Source organism: Equus quagga, chromosome 5, assembly GCF_021613505.1.
Source record: "Equus quagga isolate Etosha38 chromosome 5, UCLA_HA_Equagga_1.0, whole genome shotgun sequence".
NCBI classification, from domain to species: Eukaryota; Metazoa; Chordata; class Mammalia; order Perissodactyla; family Equidae; genus Equus; species Equus quagga.
In genome coordinates, this window is record NC_060271.1 from 18,896,885 (window position 1) to 18,918,106 (window position 21,222).

General features: G+C 42.2%; 1 protein-coding gene across 1 annotated transcript; it reads right to left on the reverse strand.

Annotated features, from left to right (window-relative positions):
- Window positions 1-3,937: 3,937 nt before the first annotated feature.
- AKIRIN1 (akirin 1) lies at window positions 3,938-16,153 on the reverse strand. Its single transcript, XM_046662172.1, has 5 exons — window positions 15,799-16,153; window positions 11,315-11,455; window positions 8,942-9,076; window positions 7,533-7,604; window positions 3,938-6,992 (listed from the first exon to the last, which is right to left on the reverse strand). The coding sequence occupies exons 1-5, from the start codon at window positions 16,019-16,021 to the stop codon at window positions 6,982-6,984; spliced, it is 582 nt and encodes a 193-aa protein (XP_046518128.1). The 5' UTR covers window positions 16,022-16,153; the 3' UTR covers window positions 3,938-6,981.
- Window positions 16,154-21,222: the final 5,069 nt, after the last annotated feature.

Here is a 21,222-nt window from a genome sequence, read left to right on the forward strand (position 1 = left end):
GGTAAGGACTGCATCTCTCTTACCCTGGCTGCTGAGAGACAACTTGCAGAAGGCATAAAATTGATCTGAGAGTTAAGCAAAAGAGTTTCCCTGACGACTAGAAAGACAAAGGAGTAGCCACGTAATTCATTTTGTCACTCATCATTTAAGAGCTAAGATTAGAGAGATAATAGCTCAAGCTGCCACTAAGAGCTCAATAGTGGAAGAGCATGAAGACACAGAAATACATCAAACCACCTTAGAAAGGCATAAAATGAAGTGCGAAAGTGAAGTACTGTGTAAGTAGTACTCCTCCTCAGAAAAGTGTTCCTTACAATCCACTTTAGGCATCTAGTTACTATCATTACCATTTTATTTTCTTCAAACACTTTTAAATCTTGGATTAGCTTGTTTACTAGTCTGCTCTCTTGCCTCCCAAGAATGTAAGCACCACAAGGGCAAGGGACCATATCTGTCCAGCTCAGTGGACTAGGAATACCTAGTGCACAGAACTGTACTTGACAAATGTAGGTGCTCAATAAACATTTCTCAAATGAGTAAATTTGCCTTGAAGAAGGGAGTAGAAAGACAATTGCCACTTGAGTAAGCATTTGTCAAGTGAGAAGGGATTTCATCCCAGGCAGAGGAACAATAGGAGCACCATGAAAAATGATGGGCTGAGTTTGAGAGGAAAATTTTTAAATAATCCATCCAAGAGCTAATCACTGCCTTTAAGAATAGGTGGAATGGGGCCGGCCCCATGGCCATGGCCGAGTGGTTGGTTAAGTTCATGCGTTCCGCTTAGGTGGCCCAGGGTTTCGCGGTTGGAATCCTGGGGGTGGAGCTAGCACTACTCATCAAGCCATGCTGAGGGGGCATCCCACATAGCACCACCAGAAGGACCTACACCTAGAATATACAACTATGTACTGGGGGATTTGGGCGAGAAGAAGGAGAAAAAAGAAGAGTAGCATCGGATGTTAGCTCAGGTGCCAATCTTAAAAAAAAAAAAAAGAGTAGGTGGATTTAAGAGAATCTGTGCAAAAAAAAAAAAAAAAAAAAAACCTAAAACAAATCCCAAAACCTATAGCAGCAACACCTATGGGATGGGGCTGGATTAGCTAAGTGAGGGGCAAAGATAAGCCAAACCAAAAGAAAAAGGATCTTTGAAACTATGCCTATGGGAAGATGAGACTAGAAAGATTTAAGGGCCATGCTCTTAGCCCCAGGCAAAGCCAGAGCCATGTTTAATCAACCTTCCCAATCAATGTACAGGCCTTCGTTATCTTATCCCAAAGAATAAGGGCCAAACTCCTAGTAATCAAAGCACTTCATTATCTAGCCCCTACTACCTACCTTCCAGCTCTCTTCCCAGGATCTACAGGAGTTTTCTATTTTGGCTAAACAAGAATGTCATCCCTGCACACCACCGTGCTTTCCCATCACCCAGTCTTTGCTCAATTCAAACCCCAATTCCTACAGTTGCCTGAGCCCAATTCTCCTTTGAAACCTCACTCCAAGTCTACCTCCGCAAATGAAGACTTTCCTGATCACTATTGCTACTTAGAACCATCTCTTCTTCCCCTCGGTCCACTCACTACCTGTACCACTCACTCAACACTTAGCATCTTTAACCTTGCCTGTTTGTATTCCTGGGTAGACTGAGCCCCTTCTCAGGGCTGAAGGTCCAACTGACCATGTATTTATTTATGTTAATCCCAGGTCAGATACTGGGGATATAAGACAGACTAGGGCTACTTACAGAACTTGTCAAGCTTTTAAAACTCAGATATCTGTCCTCCACAAATAAAGAACTCAGAAGACACCAATAATGCCTGCTGAATGATTGAAAAACACTCGAAGCCAATATAAACGTGTCTTTCCCTACTTATCTCCCATTAACACGCATATTGGGTACCAAGCCAGGTTAACCGCCTTCACCAACCGAAGCTCCCACGAGACAAAAAGCACACAGAACTGGGGCCAGCCCACTGGCATAGTGATTAAGTTTGTGTGCTCAGCTTTGGCAGCCCGGGGTTTGCAGGTTCAGATCCTGGGTGCAGACCTACGCACCACTCATCAAGCCATACTGTGGCGGTGTCCCATATATAAAATAGAGAAAGGCTGGCATGGATGTTAGCTCAGGGCCAACCTTCCTCACCAAAAAAAAAAAAAAAAAAGAGAGAAAAGCACATAGGAACTTTCACTTCTAGAAACTGAGCATCAGGAAATTTGGATCAACCTACTGCTAAGGCCATCTAAAAAGCAGTTGAACTATAAAAATCATTTTCTTAAAAGCATAAAAAGGCTAACTACATAGTGAAGAATTACTGAGCCAAAACCTAGATGGTTCTAGAACCCAAAGAGCCTAGAACTCAAAGCTGCTCTTTCCCTTAAGACATTGGCCACCTGGAAGCCACCCCTGGATGCCTGAGCTGCACTTTTAGAAGCCTCATGGACTATGGGGACAAAAACCAAAACCTAAGGCCAGCTAAAGGTGGGAACCCCCACCACAGACACCATAAGGTGGGTTTCCAAAGTATTACACTTTTAAGATGCGGGCTAAACAAAAGCAAACTAATCCTCACATGAACTTGACACCTGGTTGTGCGCCATCTGGATGACCCAGGGAAGCTCTAGTCTTCAATCTGAATTAAGGTTTGGTAATATTCCCAGGTACAGCCAACCAGAAATCCTTCCCAGAGGCGGATGCCTCAGCCTTGTCCTGTTTACTTCTACAAATAATTTTTCAAATGTCCTGTCCAGCTCACAGATAACCTGGCACATAGAGACAAGACACTATAAGCAGCAATCAGTAGAGGCCCATGAAGACTACAGATTTTGAAATTTTAGATGAAGTATCACATCCTCACTACAATGAAGTGCTAATTATTTGAAAGTATGGTTTGGGGTGGGTAGCTAGATTTTTCCCTAGGTAAACTTGCTCCTTTCTTCCTAAAGCTGTCAACCTTATCCAAGGTCCAGTTTGCTATTTTTCAAGGGATTTTTTAAAAGTCGAAGTATAGTTGACATACAATATTGTATTCGTTTCAGATGTAAAACAGTGATTTGATATTTATATACTTAACAAAATGATCACCCTGATAAGACTAGTAACTGTGTCACCATAAAGTTCTTACAATATTGTTGACTATTATTTCCTGTGTTATACATCACATCTCCATGCTTTATTTTATAACTGGAAGTTTGTACCTCTTAATCCCCTTCACCTACTTTGTCGTTCCCCCTGCCCACCTATCCAAGGTTCAGTTTGACGTAGCTATCAAAGACAAGCACACTCTGAAGCTGTTTTCAAGGAAAAAATCACCAGGGCAGCAGAGAAGTCAGTTTCTTAAGAACAGTATTTAACAAACTATCTTTAAACCCATGCTATTTTCTGATAAACAATAGAATTCTTACATCCACTTTTGTGTCTAAAATTTCAAAATTCAATATGCCCAAGATAAAAGTCATTCTAAACCTTTTATCCCTCTGATAGTATGATCCCTGTCCTCTTCCTTGAGGATCAATGCTCTAAGTTCATCAGCTTTTCACTGAGTATATCCTCATTTTGGCAATCAGTCAGTTTTCATTTGTAAACGGGATTTTCCCTTGCATCTCAACCTGAGCTGTAACTCCTGGAGGAATTACAAATTAGGGCACGTGTCTACCAATCCATGATGCACCAAGTTTGCCTTGCTTGTGAACTTTTTCAAGCGTACATCAATGCTACAGTGCAGGGGTCCACAAACTTTTATGTAAAGGGCCAGAGTCTAATTATTTTCAGCTCTGTGGCCCATACTGTCTCTGTCTCTGGAGTTGCAGTGTGAAAGCAGTCATAGATGCAAACAAATAGGTGCGGCAGTGTTCCAATAAAACTTTATTTACAAAACCAGGCCAGTTTGCTAACCCCTGCTATAGTGAGTAACAAAATACAGATCCACCGAAAGGCATTTACTGAATTCATTTGTCATTCATCTTTATTGTTTTCTTAGTCAAACACTTAAAATACAAATTCTAATAGAAGAATGTGCGATTCTGATGTTAACACGGGGCTGTTCATCCTGGAAAGCTGAGAATCACTGCTGCAGACAGGGGCTGGTCTTCGGAGCTGACGGAGGCCACGATAAAGAAACTGGCTGTCACATTTTCAAGTGCATGTTCTATGTCCCAAGCTGTGCTAAACACTTTCTTTACATGGACTATTTAATTTAATCTCGCATTTGAAAATAAAACCCAATGATGCACATACAATTAACCCTCATTTTACATATAAGGAAACCATGGCTCAGAAAGTTCAGTAGCTTGGCAAGGCTCACATAGCAAATTAGTGGCAGAACAGACTAAACTCTAGGGCTACAAACATCTAAAGGGCATTCCTTTAACTACTACACTAGCCAGCCAATCCTCCCTGGAGGGCAGAGAGGTTCACCGTGTGTGGAAGGTTGGCCCAAATTCTTGTATCCCCTCACCTTCTGCTCCTTGGGGAGCTCTTAATAATTAGCACTGCCTCAGGATCTCTTCTCCCCTGTACCCCTCTGACCCGGGCATGGACACTTACTCCTTTCATTCCCCTTAAGCTTACGACTTTCCTAAAAGAGGATAACAAATGGGATTAAATCAGAGAAAACAATTTTAACTAGCTCACTAGAAATGGCTGTTCTGAGACCATAGGTCCTGACCCATCCTTATAGGCCTCTATAGGTTGTCTTCTTCCTTGGGCCTTGGCCTATCTCTGTGGGATAAAGACACTTCCCCACCTGGGAATGCCCCTAAGTTCACGCCCTAGAAATCAAGATCGAGGGACAAACTCCTTTCACTAATCTAAGGCCTACCTTACAGGTCCCCATTTTTTGTCCTAGGAAGCGTCTTTTCTCTGGATAAAACACTAAACCAACATGCCTCCTCCCTTTTGAGAGGATCCCAAAATCCAGCCATAGGTGTGGTCTTACCCTGTGGCCCCAAAGGGCAATGGTATCATAATACAATAGCCTGACAACACTGGGTGCAGTGAGAGGGTGTCTGTCATTTCCCCTACAGAAAGCTACTCTACTTCCCACTCAGAAGCCATTTAGTAGGAATGGGGCTAACAATTGCAATAGTGAGTGAGCACATCACACTGATTCTGTAACAAGAAGACTTCAGTGAGGCAGCGTTCCCCATTCCTGGTCCATCCTTCAGGACTTTTGATGGCCCCCACAGCTGCCCTTCCCTTGTTTTGGTGTGACTATCCCACTGTAAGTCCACTCCCATTACAGCCACTGCTATGCTCCTCTTCCAGGAACAAGTGACTACCCTGGAAAAAGAAGAGATGAAACAAATTGCCCTTCAAATATGAAGTAAAACAATTCTTTAATTATTAAGATTACGGCTGGGCTTTAAGAAAAGTCTATAAATCTTAAATGTCATGTTGAACTGGGGAAATGGTTATAGCAGCCTCGCATAAATCATTCGAATTAATAAACATTATCACAGTATTAAGAAGGCAAGGTAAACAAATAGCTTAAGTATTTTATTTGTTTGCAACTAAGCTTGTTAACACTATATAATGAAAATGTACAAAGAATAATGTTGCAGTTTTTGGTTAGATTTAAGTCAAAGACATTCATTAATAAGGAATCTTCGAATGTGAATATTCCAGAAATTTCTCTAAGCCATCTGATCAGAACAACTGTCTCTGAATATTACCTTACTTTGGAAGGTATTGGCATACATTTGAATTAAACTCAGAATTTTCAAAATAAGCCCTAATTTAAAAAAACTATTCTATACTCAAACTAAAACAATTTTAATAGAACTTTCCTTTCCAGAAACAATAATAAAGGAAACAAGGCATTTTGTAAAATGTGGTCCTGAACAAGTCACAGTAAAAAATAAATGTATACTCAACTTCCACCTCCTCAAAACAGAGGCTACTTTCTGTTCCTCAGCCTTGGAAACAAGGTAAAGAACAGTCTGTAAGCAACTTCGGGCAGGGGGCTGCCAAAACAAAGCTCGAGCAGTTGCACATGGACACCTCTTAGAATTCGGGGGAACCTGACCAAAGGATCCAAATTCTCTTTTGAATAACTGATGCGAGAGTGAAGTGGCTCCTCCCAAACAGCAGTGCCGCCGGGGCCTGGCCCAGCCCGGTGCTCACCTGTGTAACGCTCCCAAGCAAACCTTGATCCTCCTGCTCCGGCGGAGACTTTTTCTTTTTAGAGGTTCAGTGTCCAGGGAGCTCTTTGTGTGAATGAGGTGAGCACAGACTCCATGTGGGTATTTTAAGGCTTGGAGTCAAAGTATTTTTTAACACGGCTAGGCAGAGTCCATGTGTCAAATGGCCTGTCTCCAGTTTGTTCTAATTCGTCACCACACATTTGTTGACCTAGGACCACAGACCTTTGCTATGTTATCATAATCACATCTAATGTCCATCCTAACTTATGATTCATATTCTGTGCCTGGAAACAGTCCCTGTATTTAACAATAATACCTACACATAAAACAATCCACTGTTACAACTTATATGGTCACAAAACATTAACGATCTTCTTTAGACCAAGCAAATGTTTTTAACCATAATTGTCGTGCATCAAATTCACAGCCAGAATCCCCAAGATCAAAAAAATTTGCACAATACAAATAATAACTTAAAATACACATACACACATATACACACACTCTCACACACACTTCTTACAGAACTGTGCTTGGGGAAACTCCATTTGTTGAGTGCCACTGAGGGCATATTTTGCTAAACTTCTGCTCCAGGTATTTTTGTTTGGAAAATCTATCACAGTAGGGCACAGCTGTTTATTGGATGAGCAGAAAAGAAAGATATGCTTGTGGCAACGAGAAAGTTTTAAGGTCTTTCAAGTTGTATAAAATGGACCTGCAGAAACGTTTAAGTGTTCTCAGGATGCAAAGTTGGAGCTGAAATGTGATATCAAACCAGTTGCAAAAAGTGTACAGCAGCCATCTCTTGAGGTCAAACCTGGTACCCAGATATGCAAGAAAGCTTCAGGACACGTCTATAAATTAGGAATAAAAACAAAAGAGTGTTAAGAATACTAAAAAATACAGTATTGTGCTTTTTTTAATTAATCAATGGTAAATGTGATAAACAGCATAGAGGATATGAATCACCAGTGAAAAGGTCCTAAATTTTCAAGAATTTAAGAAACCTGACTCAGGTTCAGTTTTGATATACAGCTATTCATAATTTATGTTTTGACTAATTGGTAGTTGCAAGATGTTTAGAATTAAGAAATTCTGACCACACACTTGATAAGTTGGCTTAGGGAATCTGGACGAATACTCAACTTCTCTAAGTGCTATCCCTACCTGTAAAATGGGGCTAACAATAGTTCCTCTCTCATAGGGTTGCTGTGGGTTACATAAACTTCCTGAGGATTTAAAGGGCTAGCACAGTGCTGGGCATGCAAGTCTCCTCTAAATATTAGCTACTTTACTTCACAGGGGTTTTAGCTCTCAGGAGACAAGGTATATTCAGTGTCAAAATCTTGCTCTTGGAAGTTGGAAAATTCAAAGAAAAATTTGGCAATACTTACAGCTTGTTGGCCTTGTCCCATATCGTCGCATAATCTGATCATGTGTGAATTTCACAAAAGATTCATATTGTTCTGTGAGGGCAAAGACAGGATATACTATCCCAGAAACTCTCCCTCAGCTTTTTAAGAATCAAGTGTCAGGATCACATCCAGCTTCCCAGTTTAAATTATCCACTCTCAGGCCCTCCCTGTAATGGTCACTGTGAGATCTGTTACTTCCCCTTAGATCCCAGAGCCAAATCGCTGCCTCCTAGATTTGGTCACTGACCATGTACAATATAATAATTTTTCTAATAATCTCGCCCCTGCCGTAACTCCATCCCCTTCTAATGGCCTCCCCAGACAGATATGCTCACTACTAAAAGCCAGCCAATTTTAGGATATCTCCTATGAGGCATGAGGCTTGAAGCTCTTTTCTGCACTCTATCCTTGCTATAAATTTTAACACACACACTGAGTGAAAGAGGTGGGAGGCCAGAAAGCTAAGAAAAAATTCCATATACCCAACTGCAGACAGTTTCATAGAAATACCTCCTAAAGGGAAACTCAGTAGAATGATAGTCTGACCTTCGTGAACAGAGAAGTGACTTAGAGCCAAATGGTCTGAACAGCGTTGGGGTGAGGGCTGAGGAGGGGAATGGCACACTAGAGCTTCTTCTTCTAACACACATTATTAGCACATTAGAGCATCAGGAAGATCTACCATGAAGAAACCCATTTAACTTTGTTCTTAAACCAACAGTCCTCAATTTAAAACAGACCTATTAACATTCTGAGGAACCACGTGGTATGGGTCACCAGATTAGGAAACAATACTGTTACAGGAAGAAGTTGTTGCCTGAAACCTCTCTGATCACAACATCGTCCTCTTTCACTAAACAGGTACTACTTTCTATTCCTGGTTCAAATCCCTTTCTTTCCCAAAAGGCTCCACTTGTTGCCATGATTAATCGCTCCCTTTGTTCTAGCCTGAGCTGTGCTTTCCAAACTCTAATGTATTCTCTAGTGTACGTCCAAAACACAGGATGCCTGACTTCCCACATCCACAAAATGACTCCCACCAGGAAGTCTGAATATGACTATATTCCACTCCTCCCAACCACCTGTTGGGAGGTTAGCACTATCCCAACCACCTGTTTACCCGCCAGCTAGCCCAAAAATAACCTCCTTAATGCCTTTATTCATATGGAAAATTCTTGAAAGCCTGGTTTGTTTCAGAAATGTAAATGAAAAGTCTTTCCACATAATGTAAAAATGAAGCGTTTAGAATTACCAAAGAGAGTAATTTAATACAACTCATTAAACTTCCTGCATGAAGTCCTACTCTTTTTCTAAATTACCATTCACTTAACCGGGCTTAATCCTTACTGAACCCTATTAACAATGGCAGAGCTGCTGTCTCGGCCTACCTGCTAGTTTGGTATTGAGGATTTGCTCATACTCCTCCCGAATTTTATCTTCATAGTCTTTTAAGAGACGCTCACATATTATTCCAACTTGTCGGAGGGTAAAGGTGGGCTGGTCCTTCTTCATCCAGGAGGAACCTGGCCAAAAGACAAATCTAGTTTGCATGATACATTCTAGTTCTAAGGTTCAGAATTAACAACTTTATATAAACAGTCCTAGGATATAAAAACTATTTAGAAAAATGATAGTTTTCACTACTTTACTAGGAATATTTTCACCTAATCCTCTGAGTTTCTGACATTTGTTTTACAAAGCAAGGCCAAAGGTAAATCGAGAAGTAGGAGGAACAACCTGTGTCCAGGTGTGCTGACTGATCTGCATACAGAAAAACAGTTGTGATGCCATAACAATCGGAGCCCACACTCAATGCTCGCTTGGTAGAAGACAAGAACAAAAAGTTTAAAGCTGATATAAAGCCTCCAGTCTGGATTAGAGAAAATAGATTCACAGCATGAAAGCTACCCAGATCCTGGGAGAGCACCTAGATCTGCGTTTAACCAAGGTGGTGCATCATAATTATCTGTAGAACTAACAACAAAAAAAGATATGCATTCTGATTTAAATCTGGGGTAGAGCTGGGGCAGCTCTTTACTTTCCACAGGTGATTCTGCTAAGAAATGGTTAGGAGTTTGACACTTAGGAGACCAAGTGAGTTGCCCAATATAAAAAGCTCTTAGCAAAGTCATTTAAGTATGAATGAAGGAGAAGATTAGACAGTAAACATCTCATCCTCGGTCCCTTTTGAATTTAGGTTGAAAAGAGTGAAATGTTCATAAGATAGTACTTAGAAACTGAAATGTCCACTGGAATGCCAGAAAACATGGAAATCGGTTTTTTTAATTTTTTTTTTTTTGAGGAAGATTAGCCCTGAGCTAACATCCGTGCCTATCTTCCTCCACTTTATATGTGGGACACCTACCACAGCATGCCTTGCCAAGTGGTGCTATGTCTGTACCTGGGATCCAGACCGGCGAACCCCATGGCGCCGAAGCGGAACGTGTGCACTTAACTGCTGCGCCACCGGGCCAGCCCCTGAAATCGGCTTCTTGATCATCGTGAAAGCCGCAGTTCTACTGGTAGCCCAGTACTGAGTTGTTCCTCAAAGCTCAGCCTGAAATCTGTTTCTTTGGGCCCTCTTAGTCTATACACCATTTAACATCCTAAACAAATCATTTTTTGCTTATACCAAAATTTTTCCTTTACAGCTGAAACTTGATCAAACATCTAGGCAGTCATTATTTGTAAGTGTTTCTCTACCCATAACATATCCTATTACTTCAAAAATTTATTGCTAAAATCTCAAGAGAAAATGAAGGAGAGATTTGCTAGCTGTAACCAGTGAGAGGTCTATTACTCATGTATGTGCAAGAGCAATTAGAAAGGGTGTTGTTCCAGAGCCAAGACCTTTGGGTTACAAGAAGACGATTTTTTAAAAAATTGAGGTGAAGTTCACATAAAATGAAGTGAACAATTCAGTGCCCTTTAGCATAATCATAATGTTGTACAAGCACTGCCTCTACCTAGTTTGCAAAGTAGCACACCTTCCCCATGAGGCAGTTTTTCCCCACTCCCCGCTTCCCGCTTCCCCCAGCTCCTGGCCAACACCAATCTGTGTTCTGTAAGGAGACAATTTTTAAAAAAGGTAATTTTTACCTCCCTCTTAGAACTGTTAAAAAGCAGAACACTTTGTGAGGAAATAAACTCTTCTACTGTTAAAGACGACAGAGTTCACCACCAATGGAGATGTCTGAGCACTGGCCTGTTGACTATTGGCAGGAATATGGCAGGCGAGACTGGTGGCTGAAGTATGTGACCATGAAGATTCCCTCCAACCCTGAGATTCTATTTTTGAGCACCTCCTCTCTGACCACCTGTCAACATTATACAGCAGTGCTGCCACACAACTTTCTGCAATGAGGGAAATATCCTATAGTTGTGCTGTCTAATGCAACAGCGACGTGAGGCTAATGAGCACTTGAAATGTGGCCACTGTATCTGAGAAACTAAATGTTAAAATTTTATAACATTTTAATTAATTTCAAATTAAACAGTCACATGTGGCCAGTGGCTACGATATTAGACGCTGCAGTTATAGAGGGTACTCTTGCACTGTGTGGATGGAAGCCCAATCAAATCAATCTAAGGTATTTTCCAATTTCATGACTCTATGGTTTTAAAAGTATTTATAAGCAGTAATATGATGCATACACTTTACCAATTTTCTTACTTTAGACAAAATCAATTTTGGATTAGGAATTGTCATGTTAGTACCATTTACGAACTCTTAAGTGGACTGCGCACTAAAGCACGCTTACCTGGCGAACTAGGTGCTGCGAGTGCTGCGGAGTGAGGCTGACTTTCCGAAGTACAAGCTTCACTCTGATTAAGAACAACTTCTAAATGTCTCCACCTCTGATAACGACTATATTCTTGTTTTATGTTCTGAAAAATTTGCTCTAATAAAAAAGAAACACACTTGAGCATTCAGTTTATTGTGTCATTTATTCAAACTTCAACAAGGAAAATGCTTATACCGAATAAAGCACTCCTCCTATAACCCCCGAAGTGTGCCCTCCTATTGCTGCTATTCCAACAATACATAGAACAGCTATTTTGGCATAAGCCACCCAGATAGTTCCCTTCGCTTGTTTTTCCTGTGACAATGAAGACAGAGCTGCTGTTTGCTGTAGGATTAACCAATACAACTAGTATCACTTCCCCGTCCTTCACCTGATAGGGAGCTATCTTGATCTCCTTTAATGTGCACAATTTCACAAACTGGGCTGTCAGGGGTGAGTCTCTTACCACCGAGGCCTTCTTACAATGAAGCTCTTGTCCTATTTGGGCCCAAGATCTTTGGGGAAGAGGACAGCAGAAACCATTATGTTCACAGCCTGGACACTGACCAGGGGAAGACCTGAGATTTATTGCTTGGAATTGATGACCAGGGCTTAGAAAAGAATTTTCTGATCCTGTAAGAGCCCATATTTGTGTAGGATTCAGATTACTATTTTGAGTCAAGGTAATCATAAACCAAATTTGCTAGCACTATGAAAGGGTCCAGGACACACAAATTACCAACCACCTTGAAGTCCACTCCTAGAGACAACACAGAATCTGGAATGATGTTTTAAGTTCTTCATTTTTGTGGTAGAATAATGTATTCACTCTCCAGATAATAAAGTCTCCTCATCAAAAACAAAACCCAGAAAATCGCATCACCACACCCCACTCACATTATTCTAATGTATGTTTTGCTATAGTCTTGTTTTTTTAATAGGTGGAAGTGTGGACGCCATTTTGCTTCTTCCTGGCTGTGTGACCATGACCTTGGGAAGTCATTCAGGATCTTTAGCCTAGTTTCAATATAAACGTTAAATGCCTACCTGATAAAGTTGTGAGAATCAAAATCAAAGCTAATAATGCCATGACAAATGACAGTACAGCCCAGGAACTGACATGAACTCAAAGTAACTGCACATATAGCTAAACCCCCAAGACTCAGCTTAAACACTGGAACAACATAGGATGAGCAAAGCTTTTCTTTAAGAATACTATGTAGTTCATATTTTAGATCCCTGAACTTATAAAGTTTTCCCTTCATCTTTAAAATGTATTATTCTCCAAGCACATACTTGCCAGATTCAATACAAGGATGTAAGGAACTGCAAAGACTGGAAACAAGAAAGGACAAGTATGAAGACATGCTCATGAGAACAGAAGGTCTTTGATAAAGCTCTAACTGCCTCCTGTATGTTAAAGTGAACAAATGGAAAGATAGAACTTTCAAGTTGGTAGAAGGACTAGGAAGTTCAAGACTCTAAAGATGCAGGGGAGGAAAATAAGGAAGTAGATAAGATTTTCTTCCCAAGGGCACTTAAAACAGGAAAAATGCATTTTTTAAAAAAAGAAAAATGCAAATTTCTTTTTAACAGTAGATAATAATTTTAATCCTTGCCTCCCATTATTATTTGAGGCTGTGCTTCCCGGTTGTATCAGACTAAGCCCATCCTCAAAAGCCTACAATGGTTCCTAGCTGCTACAGGCCAAACGTCAAACTCTTGAGCACGGCATTCCATGCCTTCCAAGTCTTGGCCCCATTATTTTTCCAGTTCCATCTCCCACTACAGCCCAGTTGCATTCAACTATCGTTTCCTTAATTTGTGGGTTTTCTGGCCTTTGCTCAAGCAGTTTTCCTTTGCTTGAAATGGAGCTGTGTCTCTGCCCCCAACATTATTCAAGACCCAGCTAAAATGCTATCTCAATCTGGAAGTTATTCCCCAACCCTCAAGACATTATCAATGAACTGCTTTGGTCTACTCACTCCAGGTTTAGAAACATCTCCCTGAGGTCAGCAACCCCCTTCCATGCCTGGGAGCCATCTATCTCATTTAAGCAACAAAAGGCTTAATTTTACAGGCCCTTTCCACAAAAAGTGCTATGACACGTTTTTTTAAAGATTATTGGCACCTGAGCTGTCATCTGTTGCCAATCTTTTTTTTCCCTTCTCCTCCCCAAAGCCCCTGAGTACACAGTTGTATATTTTAGTTGTGAGTGCCTCTGGTTGTGCTGTGTGGGACGCCGCCTCAGCATGGCCTCAGCATGGCCTGACGAGTGGTGCCGTGTCCGTGCTCAGAATCTGAACCAGTGAAACCCTGGGCCAGTGAAGCGGAGCGTGCAAACTTAACTACTCGGCCACAGGGCCGGCCCTGACACACTTTTTTTTTTAAGTGAAGTAAAAACCATTTCTGAGAGAAGTTTACAACCCTTGAGATAACTAGGATGATATAAAATAAAATCATTAATCTTAAATTCACTTTTCTGCTAGTTGGCTTTATTCTTGCTGTTTGTATAGCAACTAATAATTCCTCCCCATTCTTCCTTTTTAACCCTGAAGGCATCTTTCACTTAAGGGAAAGCATCAAATAATGAATCATTTATACTTTCTTTCATGACAGAACATATTCCAATAAGCATTAAGAAACATAACTGATCTTTACAAATGAGTATTTTAAATATCTTAACATAAAATGACCAAAAAGTTAGTTTGCATGATCTATGCAAAAATCTAAGATTAAAAAAATAGTGACCCATTAGAGCACTGTGCCACACTGAGGCTTCCAAATACATTCACGATCATTAAGCATTTGCTGTAATGTGACCTACGACAGAATTAGTCTACAGGGTAGTACTGGAAGAAACAAAACATTTACATAAAATGTTTTTTATGTAATGGGTTTTTACATCCATCAAGATAGACAGGGCAAGAATTCATTCTATTTTGCAGAAGAGAGACCCGGAAAGATTGTGGCTATCCTTGGATATCCGCAGGAGCAGTGAAAAACATCACTTCAAGTGGACATCTATGCCTTCTGCTTTTGAAGGGCTCTTAACAAAGAACTTTTGCAAACATTATCTCATTCAGTATATAAGGTTCTAAAACATTCAGTGGTCGGGGAATTTAGAGAAAATAGAGTTCCTTTGGGGACTGACTCAGGTAATGGATGGGAGACTTGAAGAAATGACTGTATATGGATTGGCAAATCGAAGGGGGAAACATCATGCTGGAAGGAAAGGATACAGGCACAGCCAGGTGGGTCTGCGGCAAAAGAGCAAAGGCACAGTTTGGAAAAAAAATGTATGAAAGATTGATTAGGTAGGATATGGTTATAGTTGATAAATCCTTTGAATGCGGGGATAAAGAAGAGGTGAACATGAGAAAGGATACAGCATCCAGGAGAGCTTGTCTGGCAACTGCAAGAATCTTGGTATGAGAGGATGAGGGCCTGAAATCTGAAATGTGCATAGGCAGAGGAAGGAGGAAATAAATCCTAAAGACACTGGTAACTGAAAAGGGGTGAGGAAGGAATGATTTTAAGGCCAATTCCAAGGTTGTGCTTACACTTAAGGAATAGAAAAAAGCAAAGAAATGACTTGATAAAGTCCAGTTTTGAGACGCCCCCCCCATTCCCGGGAACCCTTTAAAACTGTTATATATTAATTCTGATGCACTTTCCCCTTTACTCCTGCACAATGGTTAGTTTTTTGGGGTTTTTTTTTACTTTATTGTCACACTAGTTCTCCCCTTTTCTTGGCCAAGGTGGAAACCCTTATTAAAAAGGAGTCTCTGTTACGGATAGTTGAATTTCTGCTTCCGGAACCTCTGTATGTTTCAGGATTCTCAAATTCTAGCTCACCACCTACCGATTTCAAGCCATATATGGTACAAGACAATAGCCATACAATAAAAGAACATGGCCAGTCCCTTAGAAATAGTCAGGTTGAAATCGGATTCCATGACTTCTGCGGCGGCCTCTGGTCCCTAAAGACTTGTGGAAATAGGTCTCCCTACAAGCTACTGGACAGTGCTCAAGAGCACACACTCGGGCCCCTTCTCAGTAACCCGCCCCCAACACCCACCCTCAAGGCCGGGTTCGTGAGGAGAATCCAATTTTCCAAGGCCCACTGGATCTGCAGGGCGGCTCAGCGCAGGCCCGCAGAGCCGAGGCGGGGGGGTCTTCGGGGACCGGGGGGCCCCGAGTGGCCAGGGATATTCCCATCTTCCTCTTGCTCCCCACCCCTCTAATCTCCCCAGCTCCGGGAAAACCGAAAAGCCACACTGTGGCCCCACCACCCCTCCCGGATGTCTCCGATCCCCGGAAGCGCCCAGGCCCAGCGGCACCCCAGTTCCCTTTTCTCAGGGCAAAGAAGGGGTCTGCGGGGGAATCGGCCTAGCGTCCATAATTAACCCCCCCATATGCCCGGCCTGGCTTCCTGCCAAGCCCGCAGCGCAGGTTACCCGGAGTTGGAAGGCGCCGCTCGCTGCCGGGCGGGGCGGGCTGCTGCAGGGCCGGCGGCGGGGTCTGCGTCTGGAGCAGCGGCGGCGGCGGCTCGGCGTCGGGGGGCCTGAGGCCCGGAGTGGGGCCGGGCAGGGGGGCGCAGCGCCGCCGCTTCGGGGACCCGGGGTTCAGCAGCGCCGCCTCGAACTCCATGGGCCGCTTCAACGTCGCCCCGCACGCCATGCCGCCGAGGGGCCAGGGACCAGGAGCGGACGCGGCTGGAACGGCGGCCCGACCTCCGGCTCCTCAGCCGAGCTCCCGAGCCAAGCCGGCTCCAATGGCGCCTCCAGCACCCGGCAGCGGCGCTGGCCCCGCCTCCTGTGACGTCACGGGCCGCGGCCACCGCCCGGCGGAGGGGGGCGAGCCGGAAGGGGGCCGCTCCGGGAGGGCCGTCAGCCACGTTCCGGCCCGCGGCGCCCCCTGCGGAGGAAATGGAACGGTCTGGGCGGAGAGCTCCGTCACCAAGCAACGTCGGGAAGGCCCCCACCCCCGCCTCCGCCCCTCCCAGAGTCCCATCCTCTCCCCCTTTTCGGAGCCGTAGCGCCGGGGTGGCCCCTTAGGTTTTCGCACCTGCGCGACACGGGCGTGGGGGCGGGGAGAGCTCGGAAGGGCCTTTCAAGAGGCCGCGGGGGCCGGTGTCCCCGGGGCTGGTGTCTCCGGGGTCGGCCACCTCTTTTATCTAGGCCGCTCTAGTGCCGGTGCTAAAGGAGAGGGTGATTCTGAAAGGTCCTCAAGGGCATTCCCGGAGTCCAGGGAAGCCTTCACTTAACATAACCCGAGATCTGAGGCTGGACTTTAGGAAGTACACCAACCCCATCAAATTGTGTGCAAAATTGTGTGTGTGTGTTTGTGGATGTATTTTGGGATAGATGACCCGTATCTTCATCAGCTCATCAAAGAGATCTTTTACTCAAAATAGTTAAAAACAAACAGAAAACAACCCAGTGGCTTAAATCATCCAAGAATGGTGTCAGAGTGTTAGAAACTTCAACTGATGTCAGTCTCCCCATCTGACCTGGCAGCTCAGGTGCTTCCTCAGGTCTGTTCGAATTCTTTACAGCGGTGCCAGCAGTAAATTTCTTTTGATATTCCGGAAAAGTAAATAGATAACAGGAGGGGTCTGCTTTCAGAAGCTGCATATGTTTGTTAATTACTGTGCTGGGAAGTGGGTCCAGTGCTTTCAACAGATCATCAAAGGAATCTCTGATCCAAAAAAGGTTAAAACCTATCTATAGCTATTCATATACATTAAATAATAATGGCCGTACCTCCTGGCATCTGTCTGCTTCAACATATCTCTGGGATTTTACAGAACAGTGCAAATTTCAGATACTCTCTTCTAATAGGTCATATGCGAGATCAGTGTGCCCCAATATTTGAGTTGGAGAATACGGACATACTACCTCGGTCCCATTCTTCCTCCTTTTTCTGTTGCTTTTCTCTGGATCCCCTCTACCCAGTTTCTTCAAATTTTATAAAGATCCAAACATAGGTCAAGTTTTTTTGCATTTATCTTTGAGAAATACCAGAAATAATTTTAAAATGACTGAGCATACCAGATGTTAAACTTATTTTATCCCATCTCTTCCATAAGGGCATAAAGAAGGTTTACAATAGGCTAGAAAACTAGAACTAGAACAGCAGGGGAAAAAAAAAATCACAATTATCCTGGGGTTAAACATGACCGTAACTGAATTTGAGATTTAGTTCTGAGCTTCCTGGCTGCCAGGGCAAAAATGAAAACACAGTCCATGTTGGATAGATCTTGTAATCTGAAAGGAATCAGTTTATCATAGGGGTCAGACCATAGATTCTTTTCCATAGCTCTAAATTCTAAACGTAGTTTCTCATGTGACTTTATTAGGAAGCAGTGAATGAGGTAATAAAGCAAGCAAGATTTGAACAATTGCAAAAGCAAAATTCGTACAGATATTCCTTATGTCCAATAAAAGCCAAAGACATAAAAGCAACCTAGTGATGGTTATTTTTTAGGGGTTTGTCTAATGTGGTCCAAGCAAATTGCTTTCTTGTGGTTTGAAAAGTGTGTCCCTTGGGTCATCGTTCTCAATAGCACTCCTTCTAGCTAGGGTTTTGCTAAGTGCTTTGATTGTCACTCTCTTCTCTGTGATCCTTTAAAACTTTGAGCGTGCCTTGTAATGTTAGTGTTTTAAAACAGGAAGTTACAACTTGTTTACATATCTGACTGTGCTTCAAAACTATAAATTCCTTGAGAATAATTACCAGGCCTCATTCATCTGTGTTTCCCCACTCCCAGCACAGTGTTTAAATATGGCAGGGGTAGGCACAGAATAAATATTGTCAAACGAATAAATCACAATTATTTCGAGGTTGTTCTCTCTCCCTGAAAGCTGACAGACCACATTGCTGAATGAGGGTGGATTTAGATGATTCAGAAACCAAACAAGAAGGTGGTATATCCTGTTGTAAGTTGCAATTGACAGTGGCCCAACCAGAGGGATGTCCTTGAGGGAAGCAGATGGGCTGCTCTGAAGGCCACTCAGTGTGCTATCTCCTTATGAGGTCATCACAATCCAGGTCAGCTTTGCTTTGCATATCCAGACACTTGACCAGTCATACACGTGCACACATGTATACACACATTACTAATTACCTTCCATGTGCTAGGCATTATGCTATTGTGGTTGAGGATTCTATGGTATGAAAAGAGATATGGTTCTTGCCCTCCTAGGGCTTCCGGTCTGTTAGAGATGGCAGACATGAGTCAAATCATCACAACAACAAATATATAATCACAAACTGTGACAAATACCATGAAGGAAAAGGACAGAAAATTATGAAAGAGTACAACAGAGGTCGTAACCTGTTTTGGAGAGTAATGATTTCCCTGAAGAAGTGATGTTTACACTAGGAATTAACTAAGCAAAGAGAGGATGGGAACATCCCAAGCCTGAGGGGACAGCATATCCAAAGTCATATGATAGAAGAGACCATAATGGATCAAAAGAAGTCTCAAGTGGCGGTGGTTCAGAGCATGAATGCAGAGACTCAGGGGAGAAAAAACTGATGAGGAAGGCAGGAGCCTGATCATTTAATGCCCTGTGGGCTTCCGTGAGATTTTTTTTTTTTACCTTTATCTTAAGATCAGTAGGAAGCTACTTCAGGGGTTAAAGTGGGAACAAAAGAGTTTAAATATGATCGAACATACATTTGAAAAGATTCCTGGCTGCTATGGAGAACAGACTGGAGGAAAGCAGGGGTGAGTGGAGGAGGTCAGTAAAGAGGTTATTGTGTCTGTCCAGATGCATGCTTTGTAGAATTAGTTTTATAACATTACCAGGAACCTCCCATTTCCCAGCACACGCAAATTTTTTCATAGTCCCACCTGGGGGTGTTTCTATGCTAGTTCACCCTGTGAAAGCTCAGGAATAGGTCTGAGGCTCTATATACTGGGGCCAGCAGTTGTCTGACTCAGGAGCATGGCTGGGCTAAAGTTGGAGCTGGGAATGAAAGGAAAGAAGGATATTATCTGGGGCCGGCCTGGTGGCACAGCGGTTAAATTCCCACATTCTGCTTCTTGGCACCGGGTCAGATCCTGGGTGCAGACCGCTTGGCAAACACCATGCTGTGGTAGGTGTCCCACGTATAAAAGTAGAGGAAGATGGGCATGGATGTTAGCTCAGGGCCAGTCTTCCTCAGAAAGAAGAGGAGGATTGGCAGTAGTTAGCTGAGGGCTAATCTCCCTAAAAAAAAAAAAAAAAAAGAGGAAGAAGACATAAATAAATGGAAATATGTCCCAGGTTCATGGATTAGAGGACTTGGTAAAATGCCAAAGTGATCTGCAGATTCAGTGCAACCCTATCAAAATCCCTGCGACATTTTTTGTTAAAATAAAAAAATTCAGCCTAAAATTCATACAGAATCTCAAGGGACCTGAAACAGTGAAAACAATTTTGAAAAAGAAGAACAAAACTGAAGGATTCCCACTTCCTGATTTTAAAACTTACTACAAAGCAACTGTAGTCAGAACAGTGTGGTACTGGCATAAAGACGGACATCTAAACCAATAGAATAGAATAGAGAGCTCAGAAATAAACCCTCGTATATATGGTCAAATGATTTTTGACAAGAGTGCCAAGACCATTCAATGGGGAAAGGATAGGTTTTTCAACAAATGGTGCTGGGAAAACTGGATATTCACATGCAAAAGAATAAAGTGGACCCTTACCTAACATTGTATACAAAAATTAACTCAAAATGGATCAAGGATCTAAATGCAAGACCTAGAACAATAAAACTTTTAGAAGAGAACATAGGACAAAAGCTTCATGACTTTGGATTTGCCAATGATTTCTTGGATATGACACCAAAGGCACTGGTAACAAAAGAAAAAATAGACAAATTGGACTTCATGAAAATTTAAGAATTCTATGCATCAAAAGACGCTATTCACAGAGTAAAAAGGCAACTCATAAAGTGGGAGAAAATATTTGCGAATCAGATATCTGATAAGGAATCAATATCCAGAATACATAGAGACCTTCTGAAACTCAATATTAAAAAAAAAAACCCACCCCAATTCAAAAATGAGCAAAGGCCTTAAACAGACATTTCTCCCAAGAAGCTATATAAATGGCCAATACACACATGAAAATATGCTCAACATCACTAATCACCAGGGAACTGCAAATCAAAACTACAATAAGATACCACCTCACATCCACTAGGATGGCTACTATCAAGAAAATGAAATATAACAAATGTTGGCAAGGATGTAGAGAAACTGGAACCCTTGTGCTCTGTTGGAATGTAAAATGGTATAGCCACCGAGGAAAACAGGATGATGGTTGCTCAAAAAGTTAAAAATAGAATTACCACGTGATCCAATAATTCCACTTCTGGGTATATACTCAAAAAAACTGAAAGCAGAGTCTCAAAGATATATTTGTATACCCAAGTTTATAGCAGCATTACTCACAATTGTTAGAACATGGAAGCAACCCAAGTGTCCAATGACCAATGAATGGATAAGCAAAAATGAAATATTTTCCAGCCTTAAAAAGAAAGGAAATTCTGCAACATGCTACAACATGGATGAACCTTAAGGCTCTTATACGAAGTGAAACATGCCAGTCACCAAAAGACAAATACTGTGTTTATGTATTTGCGTATCACTTATATGAGGTACTTAGAGTCATCAAAATCATAGAGACAGAAAGTGTAATGCTGGTTGCCAGGGGTAGAGGGGAGGGAGAATGGGAAGATATTGTTAATAGGTTTCAGTTTTATAAGATGAAAATAATTATGGGGATGGATGGTGGTGACGGCAGCACAGCAATGCGAATGTACTTAATACCACTGAACTGTATACTTAAAAGTAGTTAAGATGATAAATTTTGTATTAT

What these genes read in the sequence shown, in the direction of transcription:
- AKIRIN1 (XM_046662172.1), bottom strand. Translation starts at nt 16,021, where the DNA reads ATGGCGTGCGGGGCGACGTTGAAGCGGCCCATGGAGTTCGAGGCGGCG. An exon ending in GCGGCGCCTTCCAACTCCGG is followed by an intron (nt 11,456 to 15,798) that starts GTAACCTGCGCT and finishes CTTTTTTATTAG; the next exon opens with AGCAAATTTTTCAGAACATA. An exon ending in CCTCAATACCAAACTAGCAG is followed by an intron (nt 7,605 to 8,941) that starts GTAGGCCGAGAC and finishes TTGCCCTCACAG; the next exon opens with AACAATATGAATCTTTTGTG.